The sequence below is a fragment of the Rousettus aegyptiacus genome, unplaced genomic scaffold (genome assembly GCF_014176215.1).
Source record: "Rousettus aegyptiacus isolate mRouAeg1 unplaced genomic scaffold, mRouAeg1.p scaffold_m13_p_10, whole genome shotgun sequence".
NCBI classification, from domain to species: Eukaryota; Metazoa; Chordata; class Mammalia; order Chiroptera; family Pteropodidae; genus Rousettus; species Rousettus aegyptiacus.
Genome location: NW_023416285.1, coordinates 54425496 through 54447455, shown reverse-complemented (window position 1 = coordinate 54447455; position 21960 = coordinate 54425496). Strand labels below are relative to the sequence as shown.

At 33.5% G+C, this 21960-nt stretch overlaps 1 protein-coding gene and 1 pseudogene across 1 annotated transcript in view; one reads left to right on the top strand and one right to left on the bottom strand.

The window, feature by feature from the left end:
• Positions 1–7864: 7864 nt before the first annotated feature.
• TMPRSS11D (transmembrane serine protease 11D) overlaps positions 7865–21960 on the bottom strand; it is a gene marked incomplete at its 5' end in the record, with an annotated part of 35209 nt that continues 21113 nt past the window's right edge. Inside the window, 5 exons of the mRNA XM_036226489.1 lie at positions 7865–8026; positions 11329–11471; positions 12587–12846; positions 17117–17294; positions 19974–20012. Coding sequence (XP_036082382.1) covers positions 7865–8026; positions 11329–11471; positions 12587–12846; positions 17117–17294; positions 19974–20012 — 782 coding nt within the window. The remainder of the gene's footprint in view (positions 8027–11328; positions 11472–12586; positions 12847–17116; positions 17295–19973; positions 20013–21960) is intronic.
• On the top strand, positions 18199–18317 carry LOC118609274 (annotated as a pseudogene).

Sequence of the window (21960 nt, the reverse complement as noted above, 5' to 3'; positions counted from 1 at the left end):
GACAAGTTTGGAAAAAAATTAAGTTACAGGCAATTTATATAAAACAAGTTTGACAAGTCTTCTAAATAGAAAACTTTTAGAGAAGAAATTGTAAAAAGCTTCAGAGTTTTAGAAAAGTTTCCTTGTTCTGATAAGAGTTACAAATCAAATGAGAATTCCTTCCTTCCTTCCTTCCTTCTTTCCTTCCTTCCTTCCTTCCTTCCTTCCTTCCTCCCTCCCTCCCTCCCTCCCTCCCTCCCTCCCTCCATCCCTCCCTCCCTCCCTCCCTCCCGCCCTTCTTTCTTTCTTTCTTTCTTTCTTTCTTTCTTTCTTTCTTTCTTTCTTTCCTTCTTTCTTTCTTTCTTTCTTTTTCTTTCTTACCAGAATAACATAATTATGTGGATCATAAAATCTGTAGAATAATTTTGAATTTTTTAAAATTGATCTAAATAGGTGGTATATACATATCTTTGCAGCTAATATTGTTTTTTTATAATCCTGTTTTTATAACTTATGATTTTGACAGTTCAAATTTATACTTTTATTATTAAATTGCTCTCTCAAAAGTAGAGAGAAAGTAGTATAGTTAAGGATGAAAAGAAGCAAGTTTGCATCCTAAATCTGTTCAGAACAAACAAAATTTTAGCAAAATTACCCCAAAAGGATACGTAAATCATCACAAGAGGACGAAACGGCTTATAATGAGTATGAGTGGTATCAATTTAGGGGACAGCATTAGAAGTAGAAAGGAGAATAGGAATTGCAGACAGTGTTTGATTCAGTTAAACATGTGTACAGAAAAAGCTACAGTAGTTTAAAAATCATAGTAGAACACTACTTCTGACTCACTTAAAGCCCAGAAGACTTTACCAGGCTTTACCAATACCTTTATACTTTCATCCTCTCAGCATGTCTTCATTGCATTGATATGTATGGAAGCTTTAGTTTTCTTTCCTTCAGAAGAGGTAGTTAGTTAAACATTGGTGGCAGTGGCCAGGGGGAATGCAGGGGATGCATCAAGTTCCTAGGATTGTCAGCTCTTAGAGTTAGAGAAGTCAAGGCCCAAACAGAACATTTTATTAAAATGAGGAGTTTGGAGATTTTAAGGAAGAAATAAATAGTACAAGCTGAATAAAATGTTCAAGAGATCTTTCAAGAGGATTTGGACCTTCCCAAGACTGTTTATTGTTGAGTAATTGTTGGAAAAGTGTAGCACAGATTTTGGGAGAAGCCAGTTTTTCTACCCCTGTGCAGACATCTCCATCATTCCCAAGGGCTGGAAGTTTAGAAAATATCCAGAAGTAGCAATTGTGGCCTGGATGTAGAAAATAGGTGGTTACAGCGATGATGCTTATATATGTAAGTGGCTTTATGGACACAGGCTGTGGGCATATGTGAGCCTGGGAAAGAAAGGAAAATAGACCAGATTCGATGTGGAACAGGTGGAAGCAGCATAGTTCAAAGGGAGGCATGTGTTGTGTATCATCACGCTGAGAGTGAGAATGTGTCTAGAAAGACATAGGGAAGAACATAAAGAAATTTTCTAGACCACTTGAATGTGATGATTCCACAGGTTCCAATTTGAATTAAAGCCAGTGTGTATTTGTTGATAATAAGTACATAATAATTCTCGAAAATCTTGATCATCGGAGCGTGATGATTCCCATAATGTGGAGGGCACTAGTGAAAACATGACTATAATTATAATGTAGAGGTAATTGTATTTAGAGAGTCTGATTCTTAGGTTGAAAATCTAGAGAGCTGGAAAAATAAAAATAATATGAAAAATTAAAATCATTTTAATAATTAGTTTCTAAAGGATAAGTACAAAGGCTTTAAAATCTGAAAATCTACCTTTAAATCCCAACTCCATAAGTTACCAGCTCTGTGATCTTAGACATTTACTTCAATGAACCTTAGTTTTTTTTCTCTCAGAGTTATAATAACAACATGTCACCTGGCTTTGTCACACAGGGGCCTACTGGTTAGCAAATGCTTCATAAATAGCAACTATTTTATCTTTCATTCTTATTACTCTTATTATTTCAGGCCATTATTTCAATGATTAGATTTTTATCTATAAGAAAACATGATTTTTTTTTTGCATGAAATTTTAGTTTATTCTTTTACTTATTGCTAATGAGAATTTTTTTTTACATAGTTTGTACTTTTTCCTTAACATGTAAGACATGTATGGTATGCTGGACACCTGAGCAAATGGTCTCTCAAGGGAGAATCAACAAACAGCTATTCATAGTTCTGTAATATAATCTCAAGAGTTAAATAGTCAGCAATATTAAGCAGATACGCATGTGTATGTGTGCATGAATACATTAGCAAAGCAGTTGGCTGGGAATGAGCGAGTCAACTGTTTGCTCTTTACTCAGTGAAAACCAAATCTAGGCTGCCTGGCGGTGGGAAGCAACCTGACTAACTTAATAAGATATTTGAGTATTGTTAGGTTACAATAATAATGGTATTAGAGTGTTACCTTTGCTTGGTTTATTGTCATACATTATTTTCTTTAAAAATCCTGGGGAAAAAGGCAACTTTTGCTTTCATGGTTTCTATTTATCAAAGAAAATACCCCCAATGTAGAACAGTTAGTGAGGAAATGTGTATGTTTTAAATTAAAATATATTAGCTGAAGTATAACTTCAAAATTGGTCAGTTGAAGAGAGTGAGAGCAGTTTATAACTGGAGTAACCCAGAAAATTTGCTTATATGGGAGTATCCTAGCCAAACTCCTGGCAGTAAAAATGGATATCCTTATAAAACTATTTTATCTGGAGCAAGTTTTAACAGATAGGATAGTAGAAGTTTTGGATAGTCTATAGATTTAATAGTAGGGTAGGCTTGAAAATGTTAACTACCACATTTTCATTATGTTGTTAGAATTTGTTGAAGTTGTCTACTTCATGTGTTTTACCCAAATGAATTTCGTAATCATGTAACGAAATCTCGCTTTATGACATTGCAGATATGCTTTATTTTTACAAAACAAAGAGATCCAGACAGTATTTTTTTAATGAAAACTTCTTGCTTTTCACTAGCAAAAGCCTGATCTGTGTGTGTAAAAAGAGAGGTTTAATGTTAACTTCACTTGATGAGAAAATGTAAATGTTGATAACGAGAGAATATGAACTTTGAAGCTTTCACACTTAATTTTTCCTGATCAGGTTTTGCTTGGCATGGATTCTGAAAAGGAGCTTAAATGCAATTCATTTTTTTAAAAAAGAAAACAGCCTTTATGTAACTACCCAACCAGACTGAGGGTAACTGAAATCCTTTACCTAATAAGATTGGAAATTCTAAATTCAAGACAATTTTGCACTTTTTGCTAAAGAGTGGTGCTTCTTTTTAAAATGTGATTTAGAGCTTTAGAAAAAAAGTCTTGCTTATTATCATTGAAATTAAGGAGAAATATAAAATAGATTTTTAGAATGCATGGCTGGTTGTGAAATAAATTATGTGGTTATATATCTTCAGAGCAAAAATTTGCACTTAAAATATTTTTTATTGTCTCAGTTATTCTATTTTTAAATCTTTTCCTTCATAAGAAAATTTTATATTGCCTGTTTTATACAAAATGCTCAAATTTCCTTATTTACCTGAAGTAAAACTCTATGAAGTAGGGAATCTTATTTCACAGCTTTATAGGAAAGAAAATGGAAACACTGCCCAAGGCCCATAATGGTTCTTCAGTGAGTGGAAGAATAGTATAAATTGCTGGTGAGAGGTGGTGAGTAGTGATGAAGAGCCTTGGTCTGAGTCAGAGAACAAGTAATTTACTTGTCTTTTGACTTTTCCTACTGTGTAAACTGAGTCACATTAATTAACTTCCCTGATCTTTTGCATAGAATTTAAACCATTTTGAAGGAAAATACCTATTACTTCAACTAAATGTGACCATTAGATTACTTTATGAGTTGAGTTTATTTCCTTATTCCTTTCTTTTCTTAAAATAACAGTATGCAAAAATGCCTGATAATAAGGTGAAAATATTACACAACAGTAGAACACAGTTATGCTAATAGTTACCATTGCCATTGATGAAGTTTATCTTTATATTGTTTCCACCTAGAAATGTATCTGTAAGGCTCTGAAATAATGTTAAAGTTTCTCTTTAGTGTGGATGCCTACAAAAAACCCCATTTTTTAAAATTATGAGTCGATGATCCACCAGAAAATTAGGTGAAATAAGTTGTTTAGGCAAAATTCTGTCATTTTCCTGCTATAATTGAAACATCTAAATATCTAGTAATATCCAAGGGATTTAATGAATTTATCTCTTCTGAACAAACATTAGTGTCTCAAAGTCATAGACATAGCCACTAAATTTGAACATTTTTCCCTAGTTGCAAATCTAGTAAAGAAACAGCTGGTTGGAAACCCTGACCATTTTTCCTGACTATTAGAATAAAAATAGTAAACTAAATTGCTGCTGTCATAAAATTGAAAATATTTAGAATATTATGTGATGTTTACTTCAGGACTTTCTTTATAAATGCATTGCAAATTATAAAGGCTATAGAATGCTAATCTTAATTTTATATCTTTCAAAGAGGGAGACTAAAAATAAAAATGTTGAAAATTACCAGCAAAGAAAATTTGGAGACATTGATTCTCTAAGTATCTTTCTAAGGTCTATTCCAAGTATTCTATTTACACACACACACACACACACACACACACACACACACACGTACCCTTTTGTTACTTAAAATATTGTCACTTTTATTTTATTATTGCAAGTGCAATTGTTTAACAATCTCTCTAAATCCTATGAGCTTGCCTTGTTACAAAATGGGACTATATGTATCTTTTTATCTTCAAAAACTTATAGTTTAGGAAAGTTAATAATTTTAGAAGAAATGGAACCTAAATTTAAATAGAAGAATGCACACTAGAAATGTTTTAGTATATTAAGAATGTTGACATTGATAGGCAATCCTAATAGAGTTATAAAAATTTAAATAATACAATTATTGAAATACTAATGTGGAGTGTGAGCAGGAATGAGGTGCTTTTCCTGCTTCAAAATCTTCCAGAACATTTTTGGAGATCATCCAGTTTCTGATTAAATATCTCCTATGTGAAGGGACCTGATTCTTCAAAAGACAACTGATTTTTTATAGAAATGAATTACTAGAAATATGTGGGGAAAGTGATTAGAAATGGACTGGGTTTTGAGATTTGAATTGTGTAAACATAAGAAAAATATAAAGAAAATATGTCTTGGACTTTTTTGAATCATTTAATGTTTATCAAATTGGAAAACAGGAATTGAATTGTGTAAATTAGAGCCTATGACAGACTTAGATGAATAATATAAATTCTTAGCTCCTTTCTAAGAATTTGGAAAGGAGTAATTAGTATGGTTCATGGCAAATTAATGCTCTGGAAGACTCATTTTTGATATTATTATAAAATATTTTCCCTGAGTCTTCTAGGACTTACCCCCTTTTTTTATTACCCTATAATAAATATTCTACTCTTTATTGTTGCTTCTATCATGGTATGTAATATGTTCGTCAACACCAGCATTCTCTGAGGGTCTTAAAGGTAGAGACTGTGTCTTGTTTATATTAGTTTCATCAATGTGTAGTAGAAAGCCTGGAACATAGGCTCAATACATTTTTTTAAGTGAATGATCTACACTGTATAATTAAAACCTCCAAGTACAAAAAATAGTCAATTGTTTGCGCTAAACTTTCTTGAGTAATTCTGACTCATTACTTCTGTTCACTATTTTAAACTCAGAAGGATTCAATTTGAACATCAAATATTCACTTTGCCATTTTTTTTTTTTTAAATTGGTTCATCTATGTGTTTTCTATATGCTGAATAGGATTCTCCCTGGTATTTCTAACTCTTTCTGGCACTGAATCAGGGTGCTAGAAAGTTTCTGCCAGTTTCCAGAGTGACTTTTTAAGGACTGAAAGGATTTATGAATCACTGCCCCACCCATAAATTTTCAAAATTGCCATCATGGAGTTACTTAGCTATCAGGAAAGTGAGACTCATCGGTACATTAAACAATAAAAATATAATAATAATAATAATAATAATAATAAAGCTTTCTTAAAATAGATGTTCTTCTGGTTTTCAAATATCTCTTCAAAAATATGAATATTTGCTAAATAATACTTTTCTTCAATAAATTGAGTTTGCTCTATTTTCTGCTAAATAGGTACTTTCCTTTATATTGCTTTCAACATATACAAATAAACAAAAATATGTTTAAGATTGTGTGATGGGACATGCACACACACACTTACAAACACACCAACTCAGGCACACACACACTCCCCTTGAGGCACTCTCTAAACCACCAGTTTAACGTTGTCCTCACAGGGTGTAGCCAGGGAGTGTCAAGCTGTATGCTCACTTTAGTTATAGGGCTTGATTATAAGGCAGCAGAAAGTGCCAAGCCTTTAGAGCCCAGTTGGCAGTTTTCTTGTTGGAGAAGCAATTAAATAAATTATTTTGGATTGTCTTTCATAAATCATAACTTCCATAAATACTTGGGCAGGGACATGATTTTAAGAATTTATTTGAAATAAGGTAAACCAACAATTTGTACATTTTACCAAGAGTTTTTTAATTTCCAACTTCTTTTCCTTAAAAGTAAATGGCTTCAGTGTAGGTCTCTTCACAATTTTATATGATGAAATACAAGAAATTTTCATCACAATGCTTTTGTTAAGTTAGAAGAAGGAAGCTCTGACATATAGATGATCATGCATAACCTCGCTTTAGTTATATTAGTATCCCATAAAAATTCAGTAACATTCATAATTCAGACTATATAAACTACTGTGCCATTAAATTGTAATGTATTCAATTTAATGTGTATGTATGTGTGTATATGTGTGTAAGAGAAGGAAAGAAAGGGAGAGAGAGAAAAAATTTCTCCAGGATAATTTTATTGAAAATTTTTATTGAAATTTATTAACCTTTCTCTTTGCAAACCAACTCTTCATATTTTTTTTTCACTCATGACTTTCAATTTATTATTTGGATTTAGGTATTAAAGTTTTTTAAACTCAAAAATAATTGCCATTGGTGAGCTAAAGTTCTTAAAATTACTCTTATTTAGTTGTAAAGAAGCTCTGTGTAGTTTAAGTTACCTGAGAAAGTCACGTATGTGTATTTCATAAGCTTCTCTATGGACAAAATAAATTCTCTCTTTCATATAAATGAAAAATATTTTTAATAGAAGTTGTCATGAAAATTATGATTCTTTGGATCTTAGTTGAGGAATGACTATTTTAGCTTTGATCTTAAATGCCTTAAATTCATCAGTTAGTTCCTATGGGAGCATGTTCCTACAGGATAAAAATTGCTGTAGGAGTGTACAATGACTTCATGGATTTAATTTTAGGACTTACTACCCATAAAATATTGAGTAAGCAGAAATTTCAAATATATAGTATTTTTCTTGATTCATGTTATTCCATCTTGAATATTATTCTACTATTTCTTTCTTTGGAAGTTTCAATATTTTGCCCACTTATCAGCTTAAATGAGATTTCTTTAGAGAAGACACCTCTGACCTCGCAGATGTGTCCAGGACCCCCTACTATCCACTCTTGAGTACTTGTTTCCCTTACTTTATCACTTAATACAACTATAATAAAATTCTTAATTCTGTAACTAATTTTCTCTTTCCCCTGGCACATAGCAACAGTACTATGCAACGTTCATATGGTTTTCTTGAGAAAATATAAAATCTGTAGTAATAAGATCAAATAGTGTTTGTGAATCATATTTATATAACAGGATGTTAGAATAGGGCACTTCCAGTTTCTTTTGCAGCTGAAAAGTAGTTTTGGAGCTTTAGATGGGTATACCTGCATAGAGACTTTGCAGCAAAGAGGCACTATATTCCAGTCTGTTCAGTTATCCAGTTACGGTAGGCTGTCACTCGAGTGTACACTCCTGGCTTATCTGCCAGACCACATTGATCACCCCAGCTTACTATACCCACGAGGAACCAGAGCTGCCGTGAATCCTCTTGTACTAGTGGGCCACCAGAATCACCCTGAAGGAAAGAGAGCGATTGATTACTTAAACGTGAAGACGACATCAAAATACTAAGGAGTTTATTTCTATGACAGAACTCATATCCATTATGACAATAAATAAATTTAGTCTGACATTTCTTGTTAAAATATACCAAGTCATGTGAAAATTATCAGAATCTCCCAAGAACACACATTCCTACAGCAAGCGTGAGAAGATGAGAAGCACATTTCCCACGCTCCCTCAGTTGCCTGGTTGACTGCCACTCATCCCAAGGTTTACCTTCTTCAGGAAACCTTCCCTGACCACCTGTGCCTTTTTTCATCCCTGCTACCCCTTCTAACTTTGGATTAGGTTAGTTTGTCACTGTCTTGGTTCTCACATCTTGTGTGTATCTCTTTCACTGCTTCTTCATTATTTTACAAAGCACATTTGTGTGCCTGTTTGAACTTTTATTCCCATGGGTCAGTTCTCCTCATTGTAGCAGCTACACATCTCTGCAACACTCATTGCATTTGTGATACCTGTTCAGTGTCTGTTTTTCTGACTATTCTGTAAGGTTTATCAGGCAAGGAGCATACCTATTCCAGGGACTGCTGTATCCTAAGCTTCTAGCCCATAAGAGATACTAAGAAAATATTTGTTGAATGAATGAATTTTTAGAAGTCTCTTTTGTATTCCTATTCACAGTATACGCCCTGCATGGTGAAAAAAGGAGAAAGAAATTTATATGGAAATGAGTAAAATACTCCTTATAGAATACCAACCAACTCTAAAAATAAATTAATCAACAAATATCTGTGCACACAATTTCTAGTTGAGGAGACAAATTTAGTATAGGTCTTACATGCTGCATGATGGGTTAAGCTTGTGAGTTCTGGAGTTAGATAGCCTGGGTTTGAATCCTTGACTAAACAGATATATGACCTTAAGTAAGCTATTTAATAGATCCCTGTGCTTTAGTGTCCTCATCTATAAATGTTTTTATGTGTTTAAATGAGTTTAGCACACATAGCACTTTGAGTATTACCTGGCATATAATCGGTTTTAATAAATGTCAGCTATTATTACCAAGTGTGCTTCTAGAATAGTTTGCTATTTAGTTGACTGCTCTTAGTGGCTAATCCTTCCATATCTACTTAATTATTGGTCCAAATGGGAAGAAGGGTCAGTATGTGAATCACCAGCTTGCATGGCAAGCACTGCATCCACCTGATTGGCACCTGCTTTCTTTAGATTGTGCATAAATGTTTCACTCAACCAGTTCTTGGCACCTTTTCATCATTGTATTTTTGCTACTATTTCTTCCATAGTAAGGAATTTCTCTGTGTAATGTCTTACCAAGAGTGGGCAAGCAAATATTAAACTAAGAGGAACATGTTTTTCCTATGCTGGTGAGATTCACAGCCTAATAGTGCAGACATTTGAGCTTGTGTTCTCCATTCTTCACCATTGCTTTGCTGAGTGGAGGGAACACATTGTTGTGCTAGTACAGTGTCTGATAAATAGAAAGTAATTTGTACATTTTCTTTGAACAGAGATGAATAGGATATTCTGAGCTCTTATGTAAAGTATTATTTATTTTTGAGGCACAAAATCTACACATTATAGTGTTTCAGCTGAAACAGTGAGGCTTGGAGTAGAACACATAGGAGAAGTTTCATGGTGAGTTAAAGTTCGAACTGGGCTTAGGGGAAGAGCAGAATTTGTATATACAGAAGGCAAAAGGCGTCATGAGTAAGTCATGAGTAACATGCTTTTATACTCTTGCATATCCATAAGTCAGTTCTAAAACACTGTTAGTAGATCTGGAATTGTCAATGTAGAGGTGTATTGTTTATTTGATTGGTGAATTATTTGGAAAAACATGATGAAAGTAGACAATTTGTTGTCAGGGGGCTAGTAATAAGAAAGATATAGGAAGGAGAGTAAGAAGCATTCCTACCACAAAGACATCTCCATTTTAAGGGAACAAAGGCCAGTGAGTAATAAACAGTATCTTGAAAATTTATAAACAATTTCTCTCACCTACACACAACTTGCAGTCAATAAAAATATTTCATTTGGGGGGAAAGTGCACATGGATTGGGGTCTTCACAAAAGCTACGTAAGAACTACTACTTATCTACATTTTTTTTTTAATGAATGTAACCCCTAAACATAAAAGTCAGTAATGTTTGAGGAAAGAATAAACTTGATTATTTTGCATACAATTCCCAGAAAGACAGTGTCAGATTTCTTATTAAAACATTGATTTTTCTTAATTCCAGAAATGTAATTTCTGATACTAAGTAGTAGTTGCTATTAATATATGGGGCTGATTTTCAGACATAGGAATAAAATCTATTAAAAAATTAAACTACAGTTTAGATAATTTAATAAAAACTTTTAGTATTAAAATCTTATTCTAATTACTTTTAAGGAATTTCATATTTATTGTTTGTGTTTTTATATTTGGTTGAAAATTAAAGGCTGTTTTATTTTTACTGTTTTATTATGGCTCAAGTAACTAAACTTTTGGTATGTTTTCTATCTTCAAGGTGCTGATATTAAGGTGTTATTTATATTTTAAAATCAATTATTATCTGTGACTCTTAGATAAGTAATTAATTTATTTAAACCTTCATGGTGGTTAAAAAGTTGAGATTAAAGTTATTAGTGTCAGTGATTATGGTCTAGTTAACAACAATAAGAAAAATAGCTGATAGCTGAGATTTCTTAGTTGCTTAGTATGCACTTGACATATTTAATCTCCATCTAATGTTTAGTAGTACCTAAAGAATTAGATATTATTATTATCAATCCCATTTTATTGATAAAAGAATTAATTATAGAGGTTAAGGAATTCAAACCCAGGTTTGTCTGGTTCTTGAGCTCAGATGATTAAACATTCTGTAATTTGGCTTCTCGGAATTAGTTTTTCTTTTTAAAAATTTTTTTAGGCAAGGCAATCCTTGGTTGACCTCACGGATTGCAAGGACCTTGTCAGCTTACAATCTCCCCCCCCCCCTTTTTTTTTTTTTTTTAATTTTTGCGCCTACAGTACCTAGTCTTCCTAGGTGGTCTCCCATCCAACTACTAACCAGGCCCAACGAAGATCAGACAGGTTTGGGCTTGTTCAAGGTAGTGTGACCGTAGGCTCAGAATTAGTTCTTCATAACAAATCAACTTCATAAAACATTTTTATCTCTAAAATCTAGATCATAAACTTTTAGAGGATTAGAACTGTGTATTATAATTTACCTCTATGTTTATCACAGTATCACATGCCAGTACTTATAAACTTGAATGATGACATTGATAACATTGTCTTGAACTTACCTGGCATGCATCTACTCCACCTTTAGGTACTCCAGCACATAGCATTCCAGGCAAGACTGCTCCATTATAACTAGTTGGTGCATTACATTCACTATTACTTATTATGTTGACCCGTCCTTGCTGTAGATCTTGAACTGTGTTGCCTGTTTAGCAGAAAGCAGAAAACAAATAGACTTCAAGGTATATAAATTAGTGACTTTATGATGAATATGAAAAGAAATAAATGTACTCCAAACATTATTTCTAATTCAGTAAAGAAGGCTGTTGAAGATGTACTTAGGAGTCTCTTCTCAGCAAAGATACATATAATAGAGAAGGATAACCCCTTTAAACAGATCAGTTTTCATTCTGCTTCTACATTTTTTTTTTGCTTTAGCTTTGTGATGTCCCTTAGACTTTGAGAGAAAAATAAATCTGATACCTTAAAATTGACTACTGGCATTTAAATTATCTGCTGACTGACTTTGAATTGGAAAGTTACATATTGAATAACTTTTAATATAACAACAAAAGAGAAATCAGTCTAGTTTCAAGACTGAAGAACTAATCTATTTTATATTGATATTCCCTAAAAATGGCACTGTCATTTTTGTTATAGACACAAATTTTATCTACTCCATAAAATTACTCTGGGTCATGAGAACACAACAAAATATTTTCTTGGACAATTAAATCTTTGTATTATTCCTTGGCAAGACATCTACAACATGGATATAAACCTATGACACTGTTAATGCTGTTCTTCCACTCACTGGCTGATACTCTTATTTTCCCCTTGGCCCTCTTTGTTCTCACATTGCCCTCATATTTATTTCCATTTTATTCATTCACTAAATAGGTCTGAGAAATGCTTATGTACACTTAGAGTTTCTTGCTCAAGGCAGGATTCATTTTATCCCAGAATACTTTAAATAGCTATTGATATCTAGCCAATCCTCTTTTAAAAAATTATTATTTTCTTTATATGGAAGTCATTTGCGTCTTACAGAGTCTCTACATTATTGAAGAACTCATAATTTTAATCACTATATTTTACATTTCGCTCTTACCATGTTTGAGAATTCTCCATATATTCTAAGGGCATTGCTTTGCTTTGCTGGGGAAACTCAGGAATAACTAGTTTAGGCTGACCAGAATATAGAATGATTCTGTCCATAGAACATGTCCTTCAGGTGTTCCCTTATATATATTTATTTATTTGTATGAGAAGTACCAGGAAGTTTTGTTGTTGTCGTTTTATTTTTCCCGAGACACTTACCACCATTTGTTTGTGATCCCCATCCAGTTACATAAGCAGTGGAACCAGGTGAAATATTTTGGGTAGCCTCTGGAAGACATACCCTATGGATATTTTTGGTAAAGACAACTCCTCTGTCAAGTTGCACAGCCGCAATATCATTTTCGTGAGTCGCAGAGTTATAATTCTTATGGACTAAAATAGTCTTTACTCTTATTCTCTGTGTAGGAAATGTTGTAGAAATACCAAAGGTGGCAGTCCATGTATGAGGATCAGTGTAGCTAAAAAAAAAATATATATAAAAACATGGATTTGAATAAGAAATTTGTTAGAATTTCAGATATTTGGATTTTGTGTCTGTCACACCTCACCACTGTCTAAGAACTATTTAATAAATCTCTCTTTGCTATATATTTCTGTATTACATGGCTAGTAAAGTTTAACTCTTTACTGGTACCATGAGTGATCATTTCTCTAAAGAAACAAAGATTTTACAAAATATGTCTTAGATTGGGGAACATCTTGATGTTTTTATGCTCTAATGAGAATATTTTGATACTTTGATGATAACTAATATAACACAAATCTCTTTGATTTCTCCCTTTCCTACATCCATCCAAACAACTAAGAAGTCTGAAATAATGTCCACTTTAATGTTAACTCATTTCACCCAATCCTTAGTTTTTCCCCCTTTCCTTGTCTTAAGCCAGAAGCTCCATTTAAATAGCAGTGATGATAAGGGCTTCTGTTTCATTAAGAAATGATTTTTCTGTGCTAAATGCGATGCTTTTTGAAGACTTTAGCGCATGTGTGTGTGTGTGTGTGTGTGTGTGTGTGTAGAGAGAGAGAGAGCACACATGCAAACGAGAGTGCCCGTGTGCAAGCATATGAGAGTGAAACCATACTAATATTAAAAAATGTAGGGCATTATCTTCGTGGCCCAGAAATTGGAGCTTTTTAATCATACTCCCAAAAACACAAAACATAGGTTAAAAATTGATGAATTTCGTGGACTCGAAACTCAGTATACCATATCCGGGTTTATCAGATGGGTGGGAAAGCATAGGAAAATACATGCAATGTTTACTCTCTAAAACTTATGTAAAAAATACAGAAAAAGTCTTTAAACCACTAATAAATGGACAGAAAAATAATTATAAAATAAGTAAAATATATTAACAGGCAATTCATTGAAGGGTAAACCTAATCAGCTAATAGGTGCGACAAAATACTCAAACTCACTAGTAAGCTGAGAAATGGAAATTATAACAATTATGAGCATCTAATATATAATCAGAAGAGTGACAAAAATTGAAAAAAGAATATATTGTGTTGGTGAGGAGGAGAAATTCAAATTCTTTGCATTACTGGTTGTTAACTTCTGGGAAGCATTCTAGCACATTTGGCAAACTACATATGTACTTCTGCATACATATTTCAAAGATTCTCAAAAGTTTATAGAAAGGCACATATTAAGGTATGTGTGTATGTATGCATGCTCTTTGTGGCAGTGGGAAGTTTGAGCAAACTACTAGTTAAAGGAACATGGTGGATTCAGTGGTGGACTAGATTAAAACTCCAAGGGTTGAACCAAAACAGTAGGAACAATATGAGACATCATACACAATGCTACTTATATAAATTAAAGGAGTATACACACACACGCCAAAAATAAATAAATAAATCTATTGATAATCGTATATTTAAAGATATCTGTCAAATATTAGTATGAGGCATTTAGGGGCAAGGAGGACAGTGGAAGTAGAATCTAGGTAGGAATTAAAAAAAAATAAATGAGAGAAAGGTCTTGTGCAGACAGGTGAAAATAAGGATCTGTAAACTGCAGTTCATTAACTCAACATATTCGTAAGGTTGAATAAATACAAAATGTTGAATAAAACTCCACTTAAGAGTTTTGTTTAGTTTAGATATAGATAATGTAGTTGATACAGAAAATAAAAATTACATATCCAGGAAATGCTTGTACAAAGTACAGTAGCTTCTCAGTGAATGCTAGTTCACTAAAGAAAATATTTTGACAACAAGCAAATACATGACTTTTTTACATTGAACTTCTTTTGTGCAGGGTCTTTATAGTGAAAATTCTAAAAGATATTCTTCTTTGCTACCTTCTCTCCCTGCTTTCCTCCCTTTCTTTCATTCGTCCAAATGAATAGAGCATGGTTTTGAAGCCAGTTAGATTTAGATTTGAATCTTGGCTGCGCTGCATATTAGCAGCATTATTTAGGGCAAGTTACTTAAAATTTCTAATTCTTAGTTTATTTAATGCACAAGATGTAATTGATGATACCGTCTCACACAGTTTTCTTAATTGAGACAAATAGTGTTTGGTACAAGATAAGCACTCAATAAAGGCAACTATTATTTTCATTAATTATAGTTCAACAAGCCATTACAAAGTACCTACTTTGTATAAGAAGTAATATGAGTCTATGTGAATAAAAATATAACTAATTATGGTCTTGTCCTTAAGCAGCTCTACACACTAATGGAAGAGACTAACAGAGAAAAACTACCAAATCATAGGGGCTACTGTTGAAGATAGACAAGTGACTTTCTGTGGGAATAAGTTGGGGGAGAGAAGAGAGTATCAGGGAAGGCTTCATAGAGGAAATGATAATTCAAGATTCCTTTCTATGAGGGCCTCATCACTTCTATGAATCTTGATGTAAGGCTGGTCCAAACAAATCCTCACTGTGGGTTCTAAGTGACAATGAGGTCTACAAGGAGGGTGCCATGTAGTTTGTTGGCTCTCATGTATAAGTTATGGCAATGAACAGAAAGACTTGGGGTGGCAAAATTCAAAGATGTTCTAAGCCTTTAAAATCATGGATTTCTTTGGTTACCATTGGATAGCCAATTTATAAACTGACCATCATTGTAGTGATACTCTTTACTTAGCTTTTGGTGACTGAATCTGAATAAGGCTTAGGATCCAATACTGTTTTTATTACATCCAAATATTTATATTATTATATTAAGTCTAAGTATTTATATTTTTGTTCCCACAGTCAGGGGTGAATCAATTGAATTAATTGAATCAATTAGTGCCATTCCTGTTCCCTGCCTTTTCAGGTGACAATGAAGACTGAAATGTTCTTTAAAACTTTGTTTCTTATGTTTTCTGAGACACAATAATAAATATGTCATTCTAAATCAGAAATTTGATAACTCTCGATATCAGAAATTTCAAATTTATTCATTATGTAAAAAAAATATTATTTTAAGATAGCCATAAGAAAAAGTCAGAATAATTTGAGGCTTTCTAAAACTTTTGTTCAGAAACAGTAGACTAGTCTTATTAAACTTTGCTCCCTCTTAATTTAACACTATTGTGACAGGCACTGTATTATGAGGCAGTATCCTCAAATCTATAAAGGGCTTCTTAGAAATAGTGAAGATTTTACAGAATTTCTATAGGAAAAATGGAGGTTTGGAAGGGATATTAACATTTTAAAGGAAAGAAACATATTGAGCAAATGTTCATAAGTGGGAAAATATAGACAGAGTCCAGGGGAAGAGACTAATGTAATCTGGGTGGAGCTCAAGGTTCATGCTTTAAGAAATAAGTCTGAATTGATCTAATTCGGTATGTGGTAAGAAGGTTGGATTTTAGACAGTGGTTATTGAAAGAGTCTGAGAAGAGAATAGATATGGTCAGAGACACACCTGAATTCAGATCATGATCAATTTTCTGAGTGAACTTTTTGAGTTTAGTTCCCAGCAATGTTTGGGTCCAGGAAGTCTAAAATCCTTCTATTACAAGCAGTAGGACTATTTCTTTGTCAATAGGAAAAGTTTATGTATCCTACTATCCACTGGCAGTTTATTACCCTAATGTTAGCAATAGCCTTTATTCACATCAGTGAATAATTCTCTATAAATTGCCGAAATTCATTTTATTTATGCTACTCTCTCTAATCGATCATTATTTTTGTTCCATGTTTGTTTAATTAGCTTCTGTAATAGATAACATTGTGCTCATAATAGATACTTAATAGTTTTTCGAAAGAATAAGTCAATGGCATAGGGCAGTCTGAGATCAGCTACAATTTATTTGCTTACATGATATAATGTGCAAATTTCCTGCAACAGTTCATTTTGCTAACATTTGACATATGTTTACCTAATGTTAATCCTACCAGAAACAGTAAGACATAGATAACAGCATATACCTATTGTTCTTAATTTGAAAAAAAAAATAATAAAAAAGAGGCTTATAGAGTTTAATAAATTTCCTGACTTTCATAGCTAGGATTTAAATTAAACATACTAACATCTAATTCTTTGTTCTTTGCCTTAATCATATACTATTATCTAAAACAGAGACATAGAATGAATTATCAAGCTGAAGGAGAAAAAAAATTTTTGCTATCATAAATAGGAATAAAATACTCATTTTTTTTTTTTTTTTTGCATTAAATTGTTTCTGACTCAATCTAGTCATGTTTAGTCTTGAGGATATGGGCAGAGTTCTCATGTATATGTCTCCCTTAATTGTTCCAGATGGGTAAGTAGCTGTGGCCTCACCTTTTGAAGCAGTGAGCTGCTGTCAGGATCCACTTGTTACTGATCAGGATGCCTCCACAATGATGAATGTAATTCAACTGTAGACTGACTTGCCACGGCCAGTCTCCGTTCTCAGCCTTGGTGCCTCCTATGACTCTCTCTTCAGACAATGTCATTAGGTCCTGACGGGCTCCACATTCTAATGAGAAAAGGGCATTAATGTGTTGGGAAGATCATGATTCACTTATTTTTAGGAGATGTTGTAAAAGTCTCTCCATCTTTTATGACTTTTCTGTCTTTTATGTATTCTTCCCCAGAACAGGTAGCCTTTCCAAAAGCATAATCAATATGCTATATTTTTTAGAGTACTTATGTGACTTTTACTGACTGTAAACTGCATTTTAGAGAACTTTTCTGAACTTAATTGACATGTGACTTCAAATTCTGGAACAGCTTCATAGTTCTCTGGAATTCCTCATGAGTGGAGGTTAAGATAGATCAGTACTAGTTGTCCCAGCTCAGGCCACCAGTTCACTAGGAAATTTTCATCTTCTCTATAGCCTTGCATTTCAAAGTGTGGCGTTTGGACCTACAGTATGGGTGTCCCCAGGGAGCTTATTAGAAATGTTGCTGCTGTGTGGAAACTATATATCTCAGTGAATAAATGGATCAAAAAACTGTAGTTTGTATATACACACATATACCCACATATACGCATAATGGAATAATGGAATATTAACCTTAAAAAAGAAGACAATCCTGTCATTTGCAATGACATAGATGAACCTGGAGGATATTTGCTAAGTGAAATGAGCCAGACAAAGACATAGTATTACTTATATATCAAATATTTATTTAAAAAAAGTCAAACTCATAGAAATAGAGTAGACAGTAGTTGCCAGGGCTTGTGAGGTGGGTGAAATATGGAGAATTTAGTAAAAGGGTACAAACTTTGAGCTATAAGGTGAATAACATCTGAGGAACTAATGTCTAACATGGTGGCTATAGTTGACAACACTGTATTATATAATTGAAATTTGCTAAGAGAGTAGACCTTAAATGTTCTTAGTAAAAAAAAGAGGAAGTAAAAATGTGAGGTGGTGGTCTATGGCCATGCTACAATGAACAAGCTCAATCCCATCTGATTTCAGAAGCTAAGCAGACTCAGGCCTGGCTAGTACTTGGATGGGAGACCACCTAGGAAGACCAGGTGCTGTAGGTGTAAAATAATAATAATAATAATAATAATAATAATAATAATAATAATGGATTGTAAGCTGACAAGGTCCTTGTAATATGTGAGGTCAACCAAGGGTAACCTTGCCTAAAAAAATAGTGAGGTGATGGATGTGTTAATTAACAAGATGGGTGAATATTTTTACTACATATGTGTATATATGTGTGTGTGTATACATGTGTGTGTATCAGACCATGCCATTGTACACTTTAAATATCCTATAATTTTATTTGTTGATTATACCTCAAAGCTGAAAAATATTGACTCTCAGACCCACACCAGAGGATAAGTCAGAAGTTGCATTCCCCTTTCCCAAATTTATTTAGGAATAATTGATAAATATAATTGTATATATGTAAAGTTTACAAGGTGATGATTTGATATACTTATATATTGTTAAATGGTGACCAAGATCAAGATAATTAACACATTCATCACCTCATATAGTTTATTGTGTGTGTGTGTGTGAGAATGTATGTGTGCACGTGTGTGATGGGAATACTTAAGATCTACTCTTAGCAACTTTCAAGGAATTACTTTAGAAGAAACTTGAAAAGGAATTATCACACAATATTCTCAAGGGTGACAGGGTTTCTAAGTATTCATGAGGTTTATTTAAACATCTTAAGAGAGCCCGTGAGCACTCCAGTAGCCAAAGCTGAAATGGGCTGGGGTGGATTGATCACTTAATTCCTCTAAACTCCTATTTCCATGATTTATTTCCTCTTGTTTAGTCTATTACTAAGAAATTAGAGGTACATCATCACCAAAAATTTCTATTACTGGACTAGCTATAAAGTAGTGACACTTCTTCAATAGGACAACCATCAAAAGGTATTTTTTTAAACAGCCTTCTCAGATAGAAGAGGACCAGACTTCTGTCACGAATACACATGGAACATAGGTTCATTTGTTGTGTCTTCCAACCAAATTCTCTAGTAATTTGCTTTAGTAAATTTTTATTAAAAGGAAGCATGGACTAAATATATAATGAAGTTAAAAAATACCCATAGAGGTAGCATTCTCTTGTAAATGTCACTTAAGTATCTGAGATAGAACAGCTATCTAGGTACATTGAACTAATTTCTAACTATATTTTATCAGCAGACTGACTGATGTTTTCTAGGGGTACCATTTATGCTGTCCTAGCCTAAGAGTATACAGAATGACATTGGAAAGTAATGACTTTTCCTTTAGATTATAGACAAAAGACTGACAATACTTTTTATAATTTTTAATTGTACTTTATGATTAACCTAAATCCACAACAAAGCAAGCTATTCTAGTGGTTAGGAGAAGCCATATAAATGGTGTCACCAAACATAATTTACACATCTACAGAAATGCTACCATAGAATCAAGGCAGGAAATCTTCCTAAAGCTGCCAAGAAATTTTTCATGAGATCAAACTCAATGTAGAAAATGCCACTGCTACTTCTTTCTTCAAAAAGGAGGGGAAAACCTGAATATCACACCACAGACCAATGGAATCAGCAACATTTCAACAACAACCCACATGAATTAACTAAAAATAAAGACACCACCTCAGTAGACACTGCCTTGACAAAGAACACAAATGATTTGAACACTTACTCTTTATATTTTGGTAAATCGTATTTGTAAAATAATTTTAAAACTTACCTTGAGTGAACATAGTTGCTGTACCCTGGTCAGTAAGTGCTGGTATTAAAAAAAAAAAAAGAAAAAGAAAAAGAAAAAAGAGTGAGAGTTAAATCAATACAGTAAGATCATTTTTTTTTACCATAATTTCTTAGTCCTCAGACAACCATACTCAGAATCATAGGGCTATTAAAATACAGATTCCTATGCTCCTCATTCAGTAATGACACAACTTCCACCGGTAGCTAGAAATCTGAAATGATCTTTTAACTCTTCCTTTCTTATCATTTCCACATCTCTTTGGTTTCCAGATTTTGTATCTTCTAACCTTTATATCTCCTTCAAATTAGCCCCATCCTCCATCCCCATGACTACTACGTTAGTTTGTGCTTTCATCATTTGATATCTACACTCTTATGAAACCTTCAAACTGGGTTTCCTGCTTCTACTTTGTCTTCAATGTATCCATCTCTACTTTCTCAGACTGATTTTTCTAAAAACGTATGTCACATCATATCCTTCCCTGTTTGAAATTTTTCAATGAGAAATTAGCTTTTTATTTCCTATTAGATAAACCTAAACTTCCTAGACAGGTTTTTATGCTCTCTAAAATCAATTTATGCAAGCTTATTTGCTGCCAGAAGTTTAAAAGTTCTTGAGTATTACATCTGCTTTGTAAATGTCACAGGAGCAAAAACACCTTTTGGAGGCAGATAACGAAAAGAACTGACCACTGCTTTTTCCCTCTCTGAACAAGAGATGGCTTCAAATCCTGATTCCCCTAACAACCTGGACAATTATCTAGCTTTTATGAGGGGAAAGAATAAAAGTATAAGATTTGAGGACTAAACAAACTGTGACATATGAATGTCAGCCAGTCAGAAAGGATACAACCAGCCATGGTGCTGGAGCAGTGTCTTAGAAGTCCTTTCTGTGCTGGGCATTAACTCTTCAGTTGCAGGGGGTGGAGCTGGGAGTCTAGGATAGGAATGAGAGGATTAGGAGGGGCTGAGGAGACAACTTTGTGGACGTGGTGCAGTGATTGTTTACCAAAAGATTTCAAATTGTTTTCCTAAGTGTTGGTAAACAATCTGATTGAATACCAGTCCAGTGTGGGAGCCATTAAAATCCTTTAATCTTGAGCTTATTATAAGAAAATCATGGTTTACTAAGCTAGCAGTATATCACGAAGTTGAAGAAATGTCCTTAAATTCTAGGGACAGTTTAAGTAATTTTTTTCTATTAGTCATGTAACAAATATTAATGGAGTATCTATTAGATGCTAGATATTGGGGAGTAGAAAGACAGGATCGACAAGGCAGACTGGTTTTTGCCTTTAGGAAGCTTATAGAGTAGGATGAAGACAATCAGTACAAAAGTCACGTCAATAATTTTGTAGTTTCCACTGTGATAAATGTTAAGGTTAACGAAGGAATCTGTGACAAAGGTAAATAACTGAGTAATAGAAGTTAGAAAATTATTAGAAAGCAATACTTTTGATAAGACCTGAAGGATGCACATGGGTGATCTAGGAAGTGTTATAACAAATTGGAACAATGTGTGCAAAGGCCCTGAGGTAGGAGGGAGAGGAGCTTGGCCGCTGGAGAAAATGTAAGTGTGCCTAGAATACAGTGAGTAAGGAAGAGAGTGGCGTAAGTGGCTGGAGAGGTAAGTATGAACCAGATCATGCAATGCTTTAGATGAGATGGCCATATCATTTATTGTTCAAACCAGGACACTTAGGGAGCAATATTAATAATGATTCTTGGACAATTGACATGAACTAAAACTGTCTTCGGCAAACCAGGAAATATGATATCCCGCTCACAGAGGTGTGTGTGGGCAAGGGTGGGGTATGTTTGTGAGAATCTGTGAGAGGCTTTTAAGTGAGATTGCATTATAAAATATTTCTTTGATCAATATATGAACAATAGATTGGAAGGAGTAAAGAAAGTATGTAAGGGGAGTAGTATGGAGACTAGTGCAGATGTTTAAGAATGATGTTGGT